The 19,831-nt window shown below is 38.3% G+C and overlaps 2 protein-coding genes across 2 annotated transcripts; one reads left to right on the top strand and one right to left on the bottom strand.

Annotated features, from left to right (window-relative positions):
• The first annotated feature begins 5,130 nt into the window (after positions 1-5,130).
• On the top strand, positions 5,131-6,699 carry LOC108989626 (ankyrin repeat-containing protein NPR4-like). Its single transcript, XM_018963296.1, has 4 exons — positions 5,131-5,144; positions 5,352-5,399; positions 5,643-5,970; positions 6,079-6,699. Exons 3-4 carry the CDS (start codon positions 5,707-5,709, stop codon positions 6,697-6,699), a joined length of 885 nt encoding a protein of 294 aa, XP_018818841.1. The 5' UTR covers positions 5,131-5,144; positions 5,352-5,399; positions 5,643-5,706.
• An 8,213-nt stretch (positions 6,700-14,912) lies between these two features.
• On the bottom strand, positions 14,913-18,093 carry LOC108989609 (protein NRT1/ PTR FAMILY 2.7-like). Its single transcript, XM_018963284.2, is given in 5 exon segments — positions 14,913-15,783; positions 15,786-16,111; positions 16,477-17,012; positions 17,641-17,858; positions 17,980-18,093. Coding segments are annotated over 5 exon segments (1,689 nt in total). The 5' UTR covers positions 18,053-18,093; the 3' UTR covers positions 14,913-15,247.
• Between the last annotated feature and the right edge of the window lie 1,738 nt (positions 18,094-19,831).

Here is a 19,831-nt window from a genome sequence, read left to right as displayed (position 1 = left end):
AGTAAGAAGAACGTCAAATGTCATTACTGCCATAAGTTTGGCCACTACAAGAATGAGTGTCCAAAATTGAAAAACAGAGAGGACGGCACTAGTTCATCTAATGCCGTCAGTGTTGCTGATGATAGGTCTAACGACCTAGACCTCGTTCTAGCAATTAGCGACTCAAATAGTCGCTTTAGTGACAAGTGGGTCATGGACTCAGCTTGCACTTTCCATATGTGTCCCAAGAGGGACTGGTTCATTAACTATGAATCGGTCAACGGAGGCTCCGTTTTGTTAGGGAATGATATGGCTTGCAGAATTGCTGGAATTGGTTCGGTCCGAATTAAGATGTTTGATGGAATTGTCCGAACATTGTCTAATGTTCGACACATTCCAGATTTGAAAAAGAATCTTATTTCTTTGGGCACACTTGATTCGTTGGATTATAAGTACACTGGTGAAGGTGGAGCTATCAGAGTCAGTAAGGGCTCTATGGTTGTGATGAAGGGAGATAAGACAAATGGTCTTTATTTCCTTCAGGGCTCTACGGTGACAGGTGCAGCTGCAGTGTCTGTTTCAGATGATCCGGATTCAGATGTCACACGTTTGTGGCATATGCGTTTGGGTCATATGAGTGAGAAGGGGATGTCAATTTTGAGTAAGCAGGGTTTGCTATGTAATCAGAAGATAGGGAAACTGGATTTCTTGTGAACACTGTGTGTTTGGAAAACAGTGTAGGGTTCAGTTCTCTACAGGGGTTCACAGAACCAAAAGTTCTGTGGACTATATTCATTCTGATCTTTGGGGTCCATCTTCAGTTCCGTCAAAAGGTGGAGCTCAGTATTTGCTTACGTTCATTGACGATTTCTCACGGAAGGTTTGGGTTTACTTTCTGAAGCAGAAAAGCGATGTATTTGTTAACTTCAAACAGTGGAAAGCTTTGATTGAAAATCAGACGGGCAAGAAAATCAAGCGACTTCGCACTGACAATGGTATGGAGTTCTGCGGAGGTGAGTTTGATGAATTCTGCAGGAATGAGGGTATTGCCAGACATCGTACAGTTAGACATACTCCACAGCAAAATGGAGTAGCTGAACGGATGAACAGGACTCTCTTGGAGAGAGCCCGGAGCATGCTTTCTAATGCAGGTTTGGGTAAGGATTTCTGGGCTGAAGCAATCAACACAGCCTGTTACTTGGTCAATCGTTCTCCAGCCACAGCGATTGGTTTGAAGACTCCGAATGAGGTATGGTCTGATACTCCTGCTGATTATTCGAATTTGAAAGTTTTTGGTTGTCCTGCATATTTCCATGTTAATGATGGAAAACTTGAGCCAAGGGCAAAGAAGGGCATATTCATTGGGTATGCCAGTGGGGTGAAGGGATTCAGGTTGTGGTGTACTGATCCCAAATCACCCAAGTTTGTGATCAGTAGGGATGTCACTTTTGATGAAAAATCCATGCTTATTCCGAGAAAGGAGATTACTGGGTCTACAGGACAAGAACAGGATGTCAGAAAGCAGGTGGAGTTTTAGGTTGAAGCACCACAAGGGCTGCCTCGTGGCGCCCAAGATCATGCTATTACAGATGAGCATGATTCTGATCCGAATAGCAGCGCACAAGATGAGCAAGACTACAGTATAGCGACTGGTAGACAGAGGAGGCAGATTAGACCACCTCAGAGATATGCTCATGCAGATATGGTGATGTATGCTCTTACTACAGCAGAGAATATTGTCGGTCAGGAGCCTTCCAGTTATTCTGAAGCTGTCAAGAGCGCAGATTCTGCTCAGTGGTGCGCAGCTATGACTGAAGAGATTGAGTCTCTTCACAAAAACCAAACATGGGATTTGGTTCTGTTGCCAAAGAAGGTGAAGACTGTTGGCTGCAAATGGGTCTTCAAAAGAAAAGAGGGAATCCAGGGTGATACCGATGCAAGATACAAGGCACGCTTAGTTGCTAAGGGCTTTAGTCAGAGAGAAGGCATCGACTTCAATGAAGTCTTCTCTCCAGTGGTGAAACACAGTTCGATCAGATTGCTACTTGCCATAGTAGCATTGTATGACTTAGAGCTGCAGCAACTTGATGTTAAAACAGCGTTCCTTCATGGTGAACTTGAAGAAACCATTTATATGCATCAGCCAGAGGGATTCATTGTTGAAAACAAGGAAGATCATGTGTGCAGATTGAAGAAATCTTTATATGGTTTGAAGCAGTCGCCAAGGCAATGGTATAAGCGGTTTGATTCCTTTATGATTGATCATGGTTATTTGAGAAGTAACTATGATAGTTGTGTTTATCATAAGGAATTATCTGATAAGTCTTTCATTTATTTGCTATTATATGTTGATGATATGCTTATTGCTGCTAGAAGCATATCTGACATAGGTTTGTTAAAGACCCAACTCAGAAATGAGTTTGAAATGAAAGACTTAGGTGCTGCGAAGAAGATTTTGGGAATGGAAATCATCAGAGATAGGAAAGCTGGAAAGTTGTACTTGTCCCAGGGAAAGTACATTGAGAAAGTGCTTCAGAGATTTGGAATGTTTGATTCCAAACCAGTAAGTACACCACTTGCTACGCACTTTAAGCTTTCAGCTAGCCTATCTCCTCAGACAGATGAAGAGGAACGGTTCATGGCTAGTGTTCCTTATTCCAGCGCAGTTGGCAGCATCATGTATGCAATGGTTTGCACCCGTCCAGACATTTCACAGGCAGTGAGCGTGGTTAGCAGGTATATGGCTAATCCGGGTAAGACTCACTGGCAGGCTGTGAAATGGATACTCAGGTATTTGAGGGGAACCATGAACTTTGGGTTAATTTTTGATAGAGATGTCGATCTCAGTTCCAAAGTTACTGGTTTTGTTGATTCTGATTATGCTGGAGACTTAGATAAGAGAAGATCATTGACAGGTTATGTTTTCACTCTGTGTGGGTCAGCTATTAGTTGGAAAGCAACACTGCAATCCACTGTTGCTTTATCAACTACCGAAGCAGAGTACATGGCAGCAGCAGAGGCTGTTAAGGAGGCCATTTGGTTGAAAGGCCTGGTCAATGATTTGGGTTTGAAGCAAGATAGGATCTCAGTATTTTGTGACAGTCAGAGTGCAATACATTTGACCAAAAATCAAATGTATCATGAGAGAACGAAGCACATTGATGTCAGGTATCATTTTCTCAGAGAGATCGTTACAGAGGGTCTTATACAGATTCTGAAGATTGCTACTACAGAGAATCCAGCAGATATGATGACTAAGCCAATTGCAGTATACAAGTTCAAACTTTGTTTGGACTTGATTGGTGTTTGCAGTTTGTTATTCCTGTAAGGGATTTGGTGGTGGGGATTGGTTTTGTGATCAGAGGTTTTTTGTGTTTTTGGCAGAGTTCAAGCCAAGGTGGAGATTTGTTATGAGGTGGCTTGAATCAGATGGAACAGTGCATGTGTCGTAGGTTCGCTCGAGCGAAGGTTCACTTGGCTCGAGCGAAGTAAGTCAGAGAGTGTTCGCTCGACCCTCGCTCGACACCCAGCTCGAGCGAGATCAAGTCAGAGAGTTTCGAGAGCTTCGCTCAACCCTCGCTCGACATGCCGCTCGAGCGAAATCAAGTCAGAGAGTGTTCGCTCGACCCTCGCTCGACACCCAGCTCGAGCGAGATCAAGTCAGAGAGTTTCGAGAGCTTCGCTCGACCCTCGCTCGAGTGTTAGCTCGAGCGAAGTACAGAAAACCTACGTTCGCTCGACACTCGCTCGAGTGTTCGCTCGAGCCAATGTTCACAGAAGTGAACATTTCTGTTCCTATAAATACCAAACGGCGCCCACTTCTTAGATAACTTCAGAAATCACTTTTTTGTCTTGTTTTTAGTGTTTTCTTGAGAGAGAAGTTATAGAGTGAGTTTTGAGAGATAACTTCCTTGTGAAGTTTTGTTGTATTCGTCTGTACTCCATCTCTGTTGATAGTGAAATCTTCGATACCTACCCCACCAGTGGACGTAGGCTCATTTTGAGTCGAACCACTTAATTCTTGGTGTTCTTTCTGTGTGATTGTCATCTTTTCTTTTGTTTAGTTCCGCTACTTTACTTCGAGTTAGTCTTAGATATACAGTTATTCCCAACATGGAATAATGTAGATGTGACAAGAGTTTCACTTCATTTCGTTCTATGAAAAAGAAAACATGGCAGGGAGGGAAAACAGGCCGGAGAACAATGTCTTTATTCCATTTTTGACCTTACGGGAGGCTGTGCGAAATGGTGAATGGAAGGGTATAAAGGACTTCCTGGAGAAACGTCCCGATGCAGTGACTGCAAAAATGGAAGTTTTTGGAAGGACTCCTCTTCAAGTCGCTATTCTTGCTGGACATATGCACATAGTGGAGAAGTTGGTGGAGCGAATGTCTGAAGAAGAGTTGAAAACAGTAGATGATGAAGGTTTCACAGCCCTAGCTGAGGCCACATGTGGTGGAAACTACCAGATGGCAAAGTGCATACTAAAAAAGAACAAGAGCTTGGTCAGAATTGCAAACATGAACGGCGATCTTCCAGTAGTACTGGCTATTGGCACTGGGCATATTGAGTTGGCTAGATATCTCTACTCTCTCACTCCTATAGAAGATTTGAAGCCAGAAAATGGCATCATCGGAGCTGTACTTTGTACACAGGCTATACATATGGGAGCTCTAGGTAACAACTATTCCTCACATGAATTAGCTAGCTGCATGTGTATCAATTGATTTTCACAGTATATATAATTCCGGCCACTATATATATATATATATGACCATGCATGCACCATGCACAGACATTGCTTTGGATTTGATCCGGTATTGCCCAAGTTTGGCTCTTGCTATAGATAACAGAGAGCAGCAGTCTCCTCTATACGCACTGGCTTCTACGTCTTATGCATTTCCAAGTCGAAATCCGCTCGTGTTTTGGAAACGATGGATCTACTCCTCATGTCAGTACCAGTATTCTTTCCTCTCGCTTCTCATTTACTTAAAATTTGTGTTGCCAGAATTATTACATCGATATTGGTCCCTTTTTTTTACATAAAGGTAAAAGCATACAGTCGGCTAGTACTAGCAGTCCGTATGAAACTCGTTTGAGCATTAATCCAGATCAAGTAAGAAACCCTGAAATGGATGATCAAGTAAAACATTTCGGACATTCTGGTATGTACGTTTATGCATGTTTCCTAATCTTTTACCGCTGTATATGTAAAATGAGAATCAAATATATATTTGGACATTTCATTTTTATGCACAAACTTCACAGTAGTTTGTTTGAATGTAAAATAGTTTATTAGTTTTATTTCGGTAATGATTTACAATGAGAATATGTGAGCGATTGTCTTTTTTTTTTCTTTTTGTGGATTGCAGTGCTAGCTCTGTTCCGTCAACTTGTTTCAAATCTCCAAAACGTCTTGGGTACATATTCTGCATCAACTCAATGGATATAATTTCTTAATTAATTTTGAAACTTTTTATCCGTGTTTTTGTCTTCTTAGTGTTATGATTATATGTAGTTGCATATAGTTAAATGGGCATTGTTTCAATTATTGACAAAGGAATCAAGCAATTATATGAAATGAAGGCTGTCCATGCCCAGTCGCGTGAACTTCTGCAGCTTATGTGCCGTGAGGTCACATCGACTTCTGATGATCAACAAAGGAATCAAGCAATTATATCCATATACCGTGCGATTTATGAAGGGAATGTTGAGTTTTTTCTGGATATGATGCGAACAAATCCTGAGCTTGTGTGGAGTGCTCCTAAGAAAACACAGGGAAGAAACATCATGTCACATGCTATTGGATGTCGCCAAGCTACAATATTTAACATCATATGCGGCCTTCATGAGAAGCACGAATTGGCAAGTCATACGGATTTTGACGGCAATACCGTTCTACATATGGCAGGGATGTTGCCAAATACCCCTGTGCTTAGTCACATTCCAGGCGCAGCTTTAAAGATGCAAAGAGAACTACAGTGGTTTAAGGTAATCCATATCTGTAACTTTAGATTTCTCTCCTAGACGCACATTTCTAACTTTAATTTGGGAATATACATTCCATTCTCTTTAAGATTTTAGCCAATATAAATGCAGAAGGTGGAAAGTATTGTTCAACCCAAGATTAAGGAACATATGAACAGCCAACATCTTAAGCCCCGGGAATGTTTTTTCGAGGAACACAAAAACATGATGAAAGACGGAGAACGATGGATGAAGGATACAGCAACTTCTTGTACAGTGGTAGGTGCTCTCATAGCTACTATTATGTTTGCTGCAGTCTTCACCGTTCCAGGCGGTAACAACCAAACTACAGGGTTCCCAATATTCTCAGAGGAAAAGTTGTTTATACTCTTTATAGTATCAGATTCCTTGTCACTTTTTTCTTCCTCAACTTCAGTGTTGATGTTTCTGGGAATTCTCACATCACGCTATGCAGAAGAGGATTTCCTCAAATCCTTACCGACAAAGATGATAATCGGTCTTTCCACTCTTTTATTCTCTATTACAACCATGATGATAGCCTTTTCCGCTGCTGTTTTAATTATTCTACAAAAATCATGGATGGTCATTCCTGTCATTTGTTTGGCCAGTGTCCCAGTTACCTTATTCGTACTGATGCAATTCCCTCTTCTTGTTGAGATGTCTGTTTCAACTTATGGATCAATCTTCGATGAGAAAATAAAGCCCTTGCGGTTCACTTCTCGTGCAATATAGATGTTCCATTGATAATTGGCACGCAAGCCTAAAAAAGACCGATTGAGTTTCTTTTTCTTCTTTTTTTTTGGACGGTTGAGTGATGAATCTTCAAATGGCCGCTTATGTTTTGTATTTTGTGATTTCCTTCTGGCATGATTTGGACTTCTTAATATTTAATCAATTTATCATTAATCCATCATATAATATATCTTCTCTTTTTTATTTTGTATTCTTATATATATATATATATATATATATATATCCACCTGATTTTTGAAAATCCCTAATGAAAGCTCATCTTCTTCGACACATCACTAATAACAAATGCAACTTTCAGTGTAACATGACTCAAATAGTACTAAATGACAAAGAGCCTGGAAATCAAGCTCCATCTTATTCCAACCTTAACCACTACAAGCCAGGTGGATAAAGGGCAGTAGGATTTTAGGTGCTCACCACCCAACCCTAGGCTCAATTTCGGAATTTAAAAGCCTTGTCAAATGGCATCAGAAAATGATGATATTAATTTTGGGCAAAACTCAGATCATCAAATGCAATCAAGCACCTTCTTTGTCACTCCGCCAAAATCAATAATAATGAGAACTCAAAGCAAAATCCTCGATAAGGCAATGCCTAACAATTAATTCCTCCAAAGAAAATCAACTGGCCTCTAATAAAACTTTTCCTAAACTGTGGTGATTCCAATAGTGCCACTTTGCACTTATCTCACTACTCTCTTGATCTTATCCCACCCTTGTGCCATATATTCCTAGTACTGACACGATGCTGACCAATATCATCTAAAAATAAATAAAAGATAAGCGGGTGAATCCACCAACTTAGTATGTGCCAGTCACAAAATGTCATCCTGTGCAAAGCATAATGAGCCATTACAAAATGCAGAAATAAACAATGCTTCAAAATAATAGAGCAAAAACGAATTGGCATCTAATAATAATGGTACAGACCAAGACAACGTTTAGCATAAGCACAAGTTAAATAGTATCAGAAACATAACCAAAGACCATGTTTACCCCCTGGTGCTGGATTGTGCATTTCAGACAAGACCAACTGAGCAAAACCAGAAAGTGGAGTCTTTCCTTGTTAACCTCGGCAAGAGTGTGCACTCAAGAAAAATCCACACAGAATACCACTTTATTGTCAATGGGGGTGAACTCGAAAATAGAACAGAATAAAGTACCCGAACAAAACTAATTTTCTCTTTGTCCGTAATACACTCAAAACCAACCTCCAAGAAACTTACCCATTAACTAGCCAAAACACACTGTAACTCCAAATCTCAAACCACTCAAAATAACACCAGAAAGACAATTCTCTACTCTGCGTAGAAGATAAAAACACTCAAGGCTCCTTAACTCTCCCTCTATGATTAATTCTATCCAAACCTTCCCCTTTCTAATTTTCCAATGCACACAATTATTGATGGTGAAAAACTGAGATTTAGGAGGGTAGGGTTCGGTGATGCAGTTGTGAAATGTTATACAAAACACACGCACTAACGATGACAAATAAAGTAAAAGCAACACAATCAAGAAATACGTGGTTCGGCAAATTGCCTACATCCACAGAGCTGCAGAAATCTTATTAACCAGAGAAGATTACAATCACTCAATTTTAACTCACATTCTCTAGGGCTTTTTACTCTCTCACACAATATGCACTTACTAAAAAATTGTTCTCTCTCAAAATATGCTTGAGGCCGTCCAACACAACTCTAATATGATATATTTATAGTGAGTGGTGCTGGAAACTTAATCTGTACTTTGCTCGAGCGTAGTGTCGAGCGCTCATCGAGCGAACAGCCAAATGAACATTGGTTCGAGCGAAGTGTCGAGCGAGGGTCAAGCGAACACTAGGGTTTGTGTCTCGCTCGAGAGGAGTGTTGAGCGAGACTCGAGCGAATTCTCTTTGACTTGCCTTTGCTCGAGCGGTTTGTCGAGCGAACTTTGGCTCGAGCCAACTGTCAAGCCAATTTTCAGCAAACACTTTTTCAACTCCAAAACCAGTCACCATATATACTCCAACAATCTCCCACTTGGAGACTAGGTCTCCACATGCCAGCCACTGTTTCCAGCCAAACCTTATCATCTTTGCAGCTCAGAGCTCCCGTCTTCAAGCTAGAAGATGCACTGAAGTCAAGCTCGACTTCAGTCTTCCACATACATCACCCTTAGTTAGCACATCCACAGGGCGACTCACAACTCCCACTGCGCCAGGAGTATCCAGTCTCGAACCGATCTTGGCAACCTTAGCCAACTTTCCCAGGCTTTCATGAGGAACGGCAAAGCTGACTCCCATTGGCTTCCTCACATGTTTCGCGCGATTAAGTCTGCCTTTTTGCACTTTTGTATTTCTCTGCACATCATTAGACCCTAATGTTAAATACAAAGAGTTAGATCTCTTACCGTGCGTTAGGACCAGCGCACCCTTAGTGATCTTCCAAGCTCCTCTAGAAAATGCTACTACAAAATCGATGTCATCAAGCTGTCCCACAGAGATAAGGTTTTTCTTCAAATCTGGAACATGTCTGACTTGCTGTAAAGTCTACACGCTCCTGTTTGGAAGTGTGAAGTGCACATCACCCACTCCCACTACATTCAGTGCCTCTCCATCAGCCACATACATCTTCCCAAAATCACCAGCAATATAATTCTGTATGATTTCTCGATGTGAAGTGCTATAGAACGAAGACCCTGAATGCAACATCCAATTATCAATCGGATTGTGCACTGCGAGAAGTAAGACATCATGAATTTCTTATGCCACTACATTCACAGCATCATCATCAGAACTAGAAGTGTAAACTCAAACCAAAAAATCGAAAAATTTACCGATTCGGACCGGACCGGTTTTACCGGTTTTCAACTGGTCCGGTCCGAAACCGGTTTTTAAAATGTAAAAACCGGCTGGTTCCGGTTTCGAGATTTTTTGGCCCGGACTGAACCGGACCGGACCGGTTGATTAAAAAAAATAAAAAATAATATTTTTATATATAAGTTTTATACAAAATATTTTTTATATATTAAATATTAATATATATAAGTTTTATATATAATGTATAATTATAGATTTTTATGTGAAATTTTATATATAATATATATATATTCATATATGAAATAATTTCTTATTATAATTTATAAATTATACATAAAATGTTAATACTAAATCACTAAAAGTTTATAACTAATACTAATATATAACTTATAACTATACCAATAGTCTAATATTAATAATATTATATAGTCTAATATATTAATAAAAGTATAAAACAGTTTTTTTTAAATCAAAAAGATTTTTTTTATAAACAAAGTTTTAATGATAAATTGTGAAACTTACATTTTAAAAAAATCGGACCGGACCGGACCGGAAACCGATAAAATCGGAAGTACCGGTTTAGGAGGGTAACCGGTGCGTAATTGGTTTTGAAAAATACAAAACCGATACATATCGACTCGGTCCTAGATTTTATCCAAAACCGGACCGGACCAGACCGGACCGGTTACACCCCTAATTAGAACTTTCTTATCATATCCTCTGTCTCTATTGCCAACAATCAGGGCCGATCTAGAACCTGAGGACTCACCCAAGTCTCTCCTATGTAGTTCTTCAGCAAGCACCATGTCACGTATATCATTGTAGTTCAGTTTTGCCTTGCCGGCTGAACTACTCACAGCCATCATCATAGCCTCCCAACTATTTGGCAATGATACTAATAGAATCAATGCTCTGATCTCATCATCAAACTCAATCTCTACAGAAGACAATTGATTTGTGATTGTATTAAATTCATTCAAGTGTTGGGCTACAGACATACCTTCAGACATCTTCAGATTGAATAATTTCTTCATCAAGTGCACCTCATTCTTCGCATACTGCTTTTCATACATATCTGACAAAGTCACAATGAGATCCACCGTGGTTCTCTCCTTACTGTCATTGTGTGCCACTGTTCTGGACAAAGTCAGCCGAACAAGACCTAGAACATGTCAATCTAACAGGGTCCACTCAGCATCAGCCATGCTCTCCGGCTTTTTTCCCAACAGTGGAAGGTGGAGCCTCTTCCCATAGAGATAATTCTCAATCTGTATCTTCCAGTACCCAAAATCAGTGCCGTCAAACTCCTCAATCTCGAGTGCGTTCACTTTATCTCTAGCCATCATTCTCCTTCAGCGATATTGGCTTTCTGATATCAGTTGTTGTGAAATGTTATACAAAACACACACACCAACGATGACAAATAAAATAAAAGCAACACAATCAATAACACAACACACAATATACGTGGTTCGGTAAATTGCTTACGTCCACCTAATCTGGCAAAAACTGTGTACTTCGCTCGAGCAGAGTGTCGAGCGTGCCTCGAGCGAAGAACAAAATGAACATTGGCTCAAACGGAGTGTCGAGCGAGGGTCAAACGAACACTAGGGTTTGTGTCTCGCTCGAGCGGAGTGTTGAGCGAGACTCAAGCAAACTCTCTCTTACTTGCCTTTGCTCGAGCAGTCTGTCTAGCGATGTCAAGCGAATTTTGACTCGAGCCAACTTTCAGCAAACACTTCTTTAGCTCCAAAACCAGTCTCCATATATACCCCAACAGACAAAGGTGCGAAATAGAAAGAGGAGAACTTACGGTGTGTAGCGTGCGATCTAGCTTGGCGGCACAGAACCTTCGTTTGATTGGATCATTGTGATGTGGTGGAGTTACCATTTGGGTTACAATGGAGTCGCTCTGTGTGGGGATAAAATAGAGAGAGATATAGGGAGAACATAATGAGAAAGATGGGATCAATGGGGGGAGAGAGAGAGAGAGAGAGAGAGAGAGAGAGAGAGAGAGGCAGAGACAAAGACAAACAGAGGGAGGAAAAATAGGTTTATCGATGCAGTGGGATGCAATGGGGCTGGGTGGTTGTAATGGGTACCTTCCAGTTAAGTTCGAGATAGTCAATCTCCAATAAGTAGAGATAGAGAGAGGAAGAAGAAGATCTATGTATTGAACTTAGAATCCACTTTCCCTCCATATTTCTTCATTTTATAACAATCTCTTTGAATCTACAATTATTTATAGTTTGAAACGACATCTCTTACTAATTCAAACACAATGTTCTACTCACTACAATTAATCATACATGCTGCACAACTCACAGCATTTTTACCCAACTAAACGACAACATGCATTTTACAAGCTTAATTAACAAAACTGTAATCCTTCTTCTTCGAGTTAATGGCTGCATCACCGCAACCCCATTCCACTCATAGGCCATGACATACCCTCCACCTTTAAAACAGATTGCCCACAAGGTGAGAAAATCATTGATGAAATTGCCAATAAGATTCTCATGTAGGATTTTCCACCTCTACCCCTGCCACTGGACAACTACTTCAATAAATATCTATTGTTAATTGTGATATCTCGTATTTACGTCTATTTTGACTAAGTAATTATTGCATTTCTTAAAATTATGGATTTTTTTGTTTTAAATTTTAGATGATTTACGTAGTATTATTTTATGACTTTTAATTGGAAAATGTAATTCATTGTGTTTTATTGTTATTAATTATTGTTCATTATTTAAAATGCTCTTTATTTTAAATTAGTTTGTTGTTAGATTTTATTATTTTATTTTATTTAGTCACTATGTTTAAATTATTTTATTTAAATTTGTCGTTTTAAATCATGTTTATTGGATTAGTTTCGAGACCCCAAGTTGAAAGACTGGATCTCATTTATTTCCCTTTTTTTTTTCTTTTTCCATTTTTCTCTTTTTTTCTTCTTTCTTTTTCTCCTCCCGCTCGCGAAGCCCCCCTCCCCTTTCCCCCGTTCATTTTCTTCGTCTGCCCACAGCGCCGTCGTGCACTGTCAGTGGCTATCACCGCCCCTCCCATTTTCTTCCTCTCCGGCCGGCGACCTCTTTCCTCCATTTTCGGCTCCTCTCTCGCCGCCGTTAGCCTCCACGCAAGGCTTCAAGCCTTGTGGTATTTGTGTTCTAGTGCCATCGTTGCACTGCCGTTGGCCACCATCTTTTAGCCATAGCACCGACGGCCTCCCAGCCACCTAACCTACCCTTCCTTAGCCCTGATCCGCACCATTGAAGCTCCTCCATCCCCATTTTCGATTTGGGTGTTTTGGCCTTCAACCGCCGCCCACACCGCCACCCATGGCCAACGACCACCACCACTAGCCTCACCAACACCCCTAAGCCCTTCCCTAGCCATCCCAAGTCTTCGTTTGTCCCCTTTCAAAAGTTGGGTTTTTTAGACTCATGACCTTTATCCATTTTGCACTATTACGTAGCTGTGCCGCCACTTCTAACACTTCTGTGATTCTTTAAAAATTATATTATAATGCTATAAGTAATTTTTCAAAGAATTTCTTGAGATTTAAATATAGTTTTGTACTAACAAATCTTCTACAGTCTGGTTGGTTGTGCTAGACATTGAGTCTGAGGAGTGTGGGGGTCTATTGGATGTGAGGATGGGTTGTTTACTTAATTGAATTATACTTGCATGCATTTATGTTGTGTTTGGCATCATGGCATTTATTGCATCATGTCATGCATACTAATGTGTTGTGAATAAAAACTAGGTTTTCATGTGAGAGATGATTTTGGATATATTTGAAATGAATGGATTGAATGGTTTGAGAGAGCGGAAAAAGAGATTATAGGGATGGTGGTAGAGTTCCGCCTGTGATTCCCACCTATAATGCTCTGATAGGTACCCCTTGTGTGGAAATGAACTATAGGGATGGTGGTGGAGTTCCACCTGTGATTCCCGCCTACTGTGCACACGATAGGGATGGTGGTAGTCTCGCTTGCGATTCTCGCCTACAACGCGAGCTGTAGGGATGGTGGTAGTCCTGCCTACGGTGCATTCGGTAGGGATGGTGGTAGAGTCCCTCCTATGATTCCCGCCTATAGTGTCCGATAAATTATTATATTTGGCCATTTTTTGGGAAAATGGTGTTAAATGATTTAACAGTTACAAGGACCATTTTATGGGAAAATGGTTTTATTTATTTTATTGTATACTACTTTATTTGTTTATTTATTTTATTGTATGTTATTTTTTTTTATTTTATTTGTTTTATTTTATGGTAGGTTATTTTATTTGTTTTAATTATTTATTGTGTACTACTTCATTTGTTTTATTCATTTTGACGTATGTTATTTTATTTTACTGGTTTTATTTTATTTTGTGTTATTGTTTTTTATTTTAATTTATTTTACTATATTTTATTTTAATTTGTTTTGAGTAAGAGTGGGGCTAAAGGTTACACTATAGTAGGAAGATGGTACGACTGATGATGTCATTGATAGGTATTAATATTTAGTGAAGTATGTCTGAACTCTTATCAACTTGGGTTGCTTTTATAATCTCGAGGCATGAAGGGAATGACATGGTTTGGGTGATTTCTTTGGGGAGTAGGATAATTGAGATTTTAGATTACGTGGAAATATGACATGAGGCTTTAGAATATGAGGTTGTAAGTTAAACAAATTTTAAGGATAGATTTACGAGAATTTCACCAAAGGTTTAAGCTTTTGCAAAATTTAGGAAATAATTTGTTATCATTTTAATGTTTTTGATTTTGAAAGCTTTGGGAGTTGATTGTTTTATTATTGGATATAAGTTTATCGATTTTACATATTTTGAAAAGTGATTCTAATATAGTTTAAGGTTTTAGAATTGCAGATTTGAAGGACTGATTTATAATAAGATTTAAGTTTTTAATTCCGCAGGCTTGGTGTGCTAGCTTAATTTATTTTGGAGACTAATTAGTCTGTGACCATTAAAATGGGATTGATCAGAGTTGAGTTATTGAAAAATCCCTAATATAATAAATACTAAATTCTAATAACTAAGTTTAATATTGAAAAAATTATTATAATAAATTTATATAATGCCACATGTGTAAATGGTAAACCATAAAATCGGACCGAACATGACTGAAATTGAAAAATCTGAAAGTTCTAGTTTTAGTGATGAATCGGTCCTTACCAATTCTCAAATTTCCAAAACCGTTGTATATCAGTTTAGTTCTAAAATTTGTCCAAAATTAGACTGGTTACACCCATAGCCAGAACAATTGGGAATATAAATTCTACCATTCATGAACAACACTCTATGCTTCATAGTAAAAGAGGAACTAGGAGGTGAGCCCTCCTGTAACTGATTTAGCTGCTGTTGTGTTTCTGGGTCTTCAGAATATGTAGCCTTTAGTTCTCCAAGGGGATTGGGAAGGATATGGCTGGCAAGGAACTAGATTCTACACTATCATCATAATCTCTTCTAGGCAAGGCATCAACTACCTTGTTTTCCACCCCTTCTTATACTCAATTGAAAATTCATACACAAGCAAACACCCCTTAACTGATTCACATTGTGTACGCAGAAGAAAGTGCCAGATTAAACAGTACCCCAGCAGTGATTTCTGATTCAAAACCTCGATTAATCTGAGAATGCATTTGCTTTGGGGTAGGAGACAAATGTTGATATATAGAATCTCCCTTATGCGTCGTTTCAAAAGAAAACGTTTTAGATACATACATTAAGCCTTACCATATGCCTCATTATCAGTACAGCCAGAACCACCATTTTCTGATCCCTTTCCAACATTTTGATATCTGTACAAACAAGCGCACAACAAGTAGTAAGCAAAGTTGAGCACCCCCACCACAACTAATGCCCAATAAACATTATCAACCCTTCCATCATTTATATTGTCTGGTAGCCATCCTGTGACCCTTCGAACAAGATCAATCAAAGCCGTGCTCAGATAAAAAGCTATCCCAATGATCATTGAAATCATTGCAGTTGATGTAGTTTTGAGTGATGTTGGAAATTCTTGATAATACAATGCAACTTGCCCTGGGAAATGAAATGCTTCTCCAATGCCAACCAAAGCTAGTTGTGGAAATAGCCACAAGACAGACATGGGCACTATGGATCTGGGCTGGTCTTGGAGGTGGTGGGCCTGGGCTATATTGAGCCGCTTTGATTCCACTAGCGCTGACGTGGCCATGCTCAATATGTTTAGCACGTGGCCTACCCCTATTCGTTGGAGGGGCATCGGAGGGAACCTGTGAGTTTCTGCCACATTGGACATAAGAAACGATCAATAATGGTGAGAAAGATGGATGCGGAGATTAGGACCAACACCAGGATAGACCCAGATGGGATTTTGAAATGAGGACCAACGTTACGGTCCATGGTTAGAGCTTGGAGGATTGTCAAACTGGACTGGACTGCTATTGGGGTACTTAGGAAGACACCTGTTGACCATAATGGCAATATTCTGATCAGGTTTCTGAGATCTTCTACTTGTTGCATTGTGCATATTCTCCAAGGTTTTGCCACTGAACCGTCCGATTGAACATCTCCTTCTATTTTGAGTGCTGCACGGTTGAGAAACCTGCATCAAGAGTGCATTCATTTCTGTAGCTTATTTTAGACCAACAAATCTGTCGCATGGTCTACACATGGTCGATGTGCTTATATCAAATTAATTATGAAACATTAGGAGTCAAATGACTTCCACATGGTTCAAGATGTTGATGGTCTCTGATATGTTCTTTCTCCAACAGAGCTTATATGTTTTAAGTTGATATGATATAGTGAATGGAGTATATACAACCTTCAACTAATTAAGCTCAAAACTGATCTATTGAAATTGTATGAGCCTAGAAACCAACGTATAAATTAAATAGAAAAAACAATTTTCCCCCAAGAATATACCTAAAAAAGGAATTTTGCAGTTTTAATAACTCGACTTCCTACCTGAACCTCCTTTTAGATGGTATAGCTATTTCTGCAATTCCATCTTGACCATAGTAGTAATCCTCGGTTTTGGATGAGAGCTGCACCTTCCTCTTCTGAATCGTGGCTACAATAACACGAACTAAACCAGTGAATGGGCTCCCTTGTATTTTATCATAAATGTAGAAACGGCTTCCCAACAACAAGAAGGCCAAACCGATTAAGTTAGTAATGGCACTAAGGCCAAATCCCAATCTCCAACTCAAGTTGTCCTCAATGTAGACAATGGCAGTGTTGCTTACTGCTAAAGCAGTGTAAAGACTGAAGAAATACCAGTTGAAGAAAATCCCTTGATCTTTCGGCTTATCAAATTGATTTGCTCCCATTGTTGCCAGAGTAAAGCGAGAACCTCCACACCCGATACATGCCAGAGCTAAAGCTGTGTAAAGGACCGCATATTGGAGTTTTGAGGGTGGTGTGCACAAGCTTGATCCGTCATCACATGGCTGTGGCCTCAAGGAATCAAGTGTTGCAGTCAATGCTAAAAGAACTATGCCCTGCAAAGGTAAATAAATAGTCGTAGGCTGCAGCATTAGAATCTTACTTAATTTGCTCTTTCAAGTTGCAGGTTCAGCAGTTATGGTCCATATATTGTTCTGCAACAGAGGCAGATGAAAAGGAAACAAAGATTTCAGCAACATATCCACTACAGCCTATTAATCATGATATTCCTCATCTTCATTTTCTTATCTATTATATAACTTCTAATCATTGTGTCAGCTCGAGTCCCTTTTGATACTTTTGGTGGTTACCACATCAAACTTATAATTTATAATTGCCAAGTAATGTTTGAGTTAAAAATCGTGCAACACTTTCCTTCAAGTGCCTACAATTATTCTAGCAGTACTTGCTTTTCCAATCTTATTTTCTGAAGGCAAATGTGTGTATATTTTCCCTTTGACAGAAACTTTAATTACTTCCCCATTACTAGGAAAAGACAGGATGATTAGTTTTTATATCTAGCGAAGAATAGATTATATGCTTCTTCTGGGTAAGTGAAAGAACATAAACTAACAATTCACCACAGTTCAGAGACTGTACCATCTCTTATGCTGGAAAAAGTAAATATACAGAGAGAGAGAAGAAACAGCACACATTATGTAACAGTGCGAGAGTATTAATTACCAGCAAAGAGATACAGGCCGAAATTGAGGCAACGAAGAAAGAGCCTAGGAAAGAGTCGGCAACAACAGCTCCAATGATAGGGAACAGACAGATGCAACCACTCGCTATGTTTGAAATCTGAGCAGCATTTATACTTTTCACATTGAATTCCTGAATCAGATATACAATCAAGTTTGACAGCCATCCTCCGGTCGCAAGCGTCAAGCCCACAACAGCCCCTGCTCAATATACAAAGAATAAGCATATATATATATATATTGATCCAAAACATTTTGTGCACGTCTGCGTGGGTATTTTGTGCTGTAATAATTTGTATCACAGAGAGAGAGAGAGAGAGACCGGTGATGAAGGGGAAGGTGATCCATCCGCCTCGTTTGCTACCGGAGTTTGGCATGTTTACTCTGCCATCCATATTGGAGGTCAACTATAGTACTGTTGTTGGCTTCTAAGTGGTTGCTGTTTTCAATAATTTTTCAGAGTCAGGTAAGTTGTCCATCCTACACTCCATGGACCTTCACTCCAAGGACCATGACGGATAATAATTCATGCATCCTTGATTGGTACCGTTGTCCAAGACAATACCATTCTATATTTATATATATATATATATATATATATATATATATATATATATATATATATATATTAAGTTACTTGTAGTTTAATGTCGTAGCTATATGCTGATCCAATATTCTAACTAGTTTTCCCGATACAAATGAAGGGAAGCGACAAAAATGGTTTCATGATTCCACTGTAAAGGCAGGACTTTAAAGAGAGAAGGATAAACACGTAAGGGTTTAGGGTATGTTTGGGTACCAAACAACTCTCAACACTTTTTAAGTATTTTCGTACTTTTGAAAATACTTCACATGCCAAACAACTTAAAATACTCTCAATGGGACCCACAAACTCACTTCAATCTCTACTCATAACTATTCACAAACATTCTATAATATTTATCAAAATTAAATATAAATAAAAAAAATAAAATCACTATAATATATAAATAAAAAATAAAATCGCTATAATATATAAATAAAAAAATAAAATCACCATAATATATAAATAAAAAATAAAATCATTATAATATTTATCTCTATTATATATAAATAAAAAATAAAATCACTAAAATATATAAATAAAAAATAAAATCACTATTATATATAAATTAAAAATAAAATCACTATAATATATAAATAAAAAATAACATTACTATAATATTTATCACTATTATATATAAATTAGAAATAAAATCATTATAATATTTATCATTATTATATATAAAAGTAAAATAAAGTCACTACAATATTTATTAATATTAAAAAATCATTATAATAAAATCATTATAATATTTATTACTAAAAATAAAATCACTATAATATTTATGGGACCCACACATTTTTCAACTACCTACTCAAAAGTCAACAACTCAACATACTTCACACATCCAAACAACTCAAAATACTCTCAATGGGACCCACAAACTCACTTCAATCTCTACTCATAACTAGTCACCATGGGTCCATGCATTTGACCCAGTCCGCCACTTATAACTGCGCTCTCCATCTGTCTCTTAAATTAATCAAATATTCCTGTATAGTAAAATTTTCGAAGTTCTATCAGTTCCATCATCCAATATTTGTTAATCAATATTCATGCAATTATTTAATAAAAACAGCATTAACATAAAATAAATTAATTACATAATACAGAAATTGGCTACAAAGAAAAACTCTTTAAAGAATTGTAAAACCTTACTGACAGCCTATCTAAAAATGTCAATCCACTATTTGAAAATTTTTTACAAGCAAGTTTTAATTACTAAATATTTTCAATTAACACTCTTATTTGACTAGACAACTGACAAACGATTTATTTGTCTCTACCATAGTTGTAACCAGTATCTCTGACGATCTTTAAATATTAACTTCTCTATTGAAATTCTAGTGGTTTAACCCATCACACTATCTAAACCTTGTGTCACAATCACACTTTTCGAGATATAAATAATATGAAAATTTTCTTACCAAAATAAGCACTGAAAGTGCTCAAAAAATCTTCAGAATTAAATTTCTACTATTCCTAGTTAGTAAGACAATTAAATATATTTCTGGAAACAGTTTTCAAGTCTTAGTGAAATTCTGTTGATGGATTGAATCTGTCGTGACGATTTTGCTAACAATTTGCTAAC

The sequence above is a fragment of the Juglans regia genome, chromosome 14, assembly GCF_001411555.2.
Source record: "Juglans regia cultivar Chandler chromosome 14, Walnut 2.0, whole genome shotgun sequence".
Taxonomy (NCBI): domain Eukaryota; kingdom Viridiplantae; phylum Streptophyta; class Magnoliopsida; order Fagales; family Juglandaceae; genus Juglans; species Juglans regia.
The sequence above is the reverse complement of the archived record's forward strand: the minus strand, read 5'-3'. Positions and strand labels throughout refer to the sequence as shown.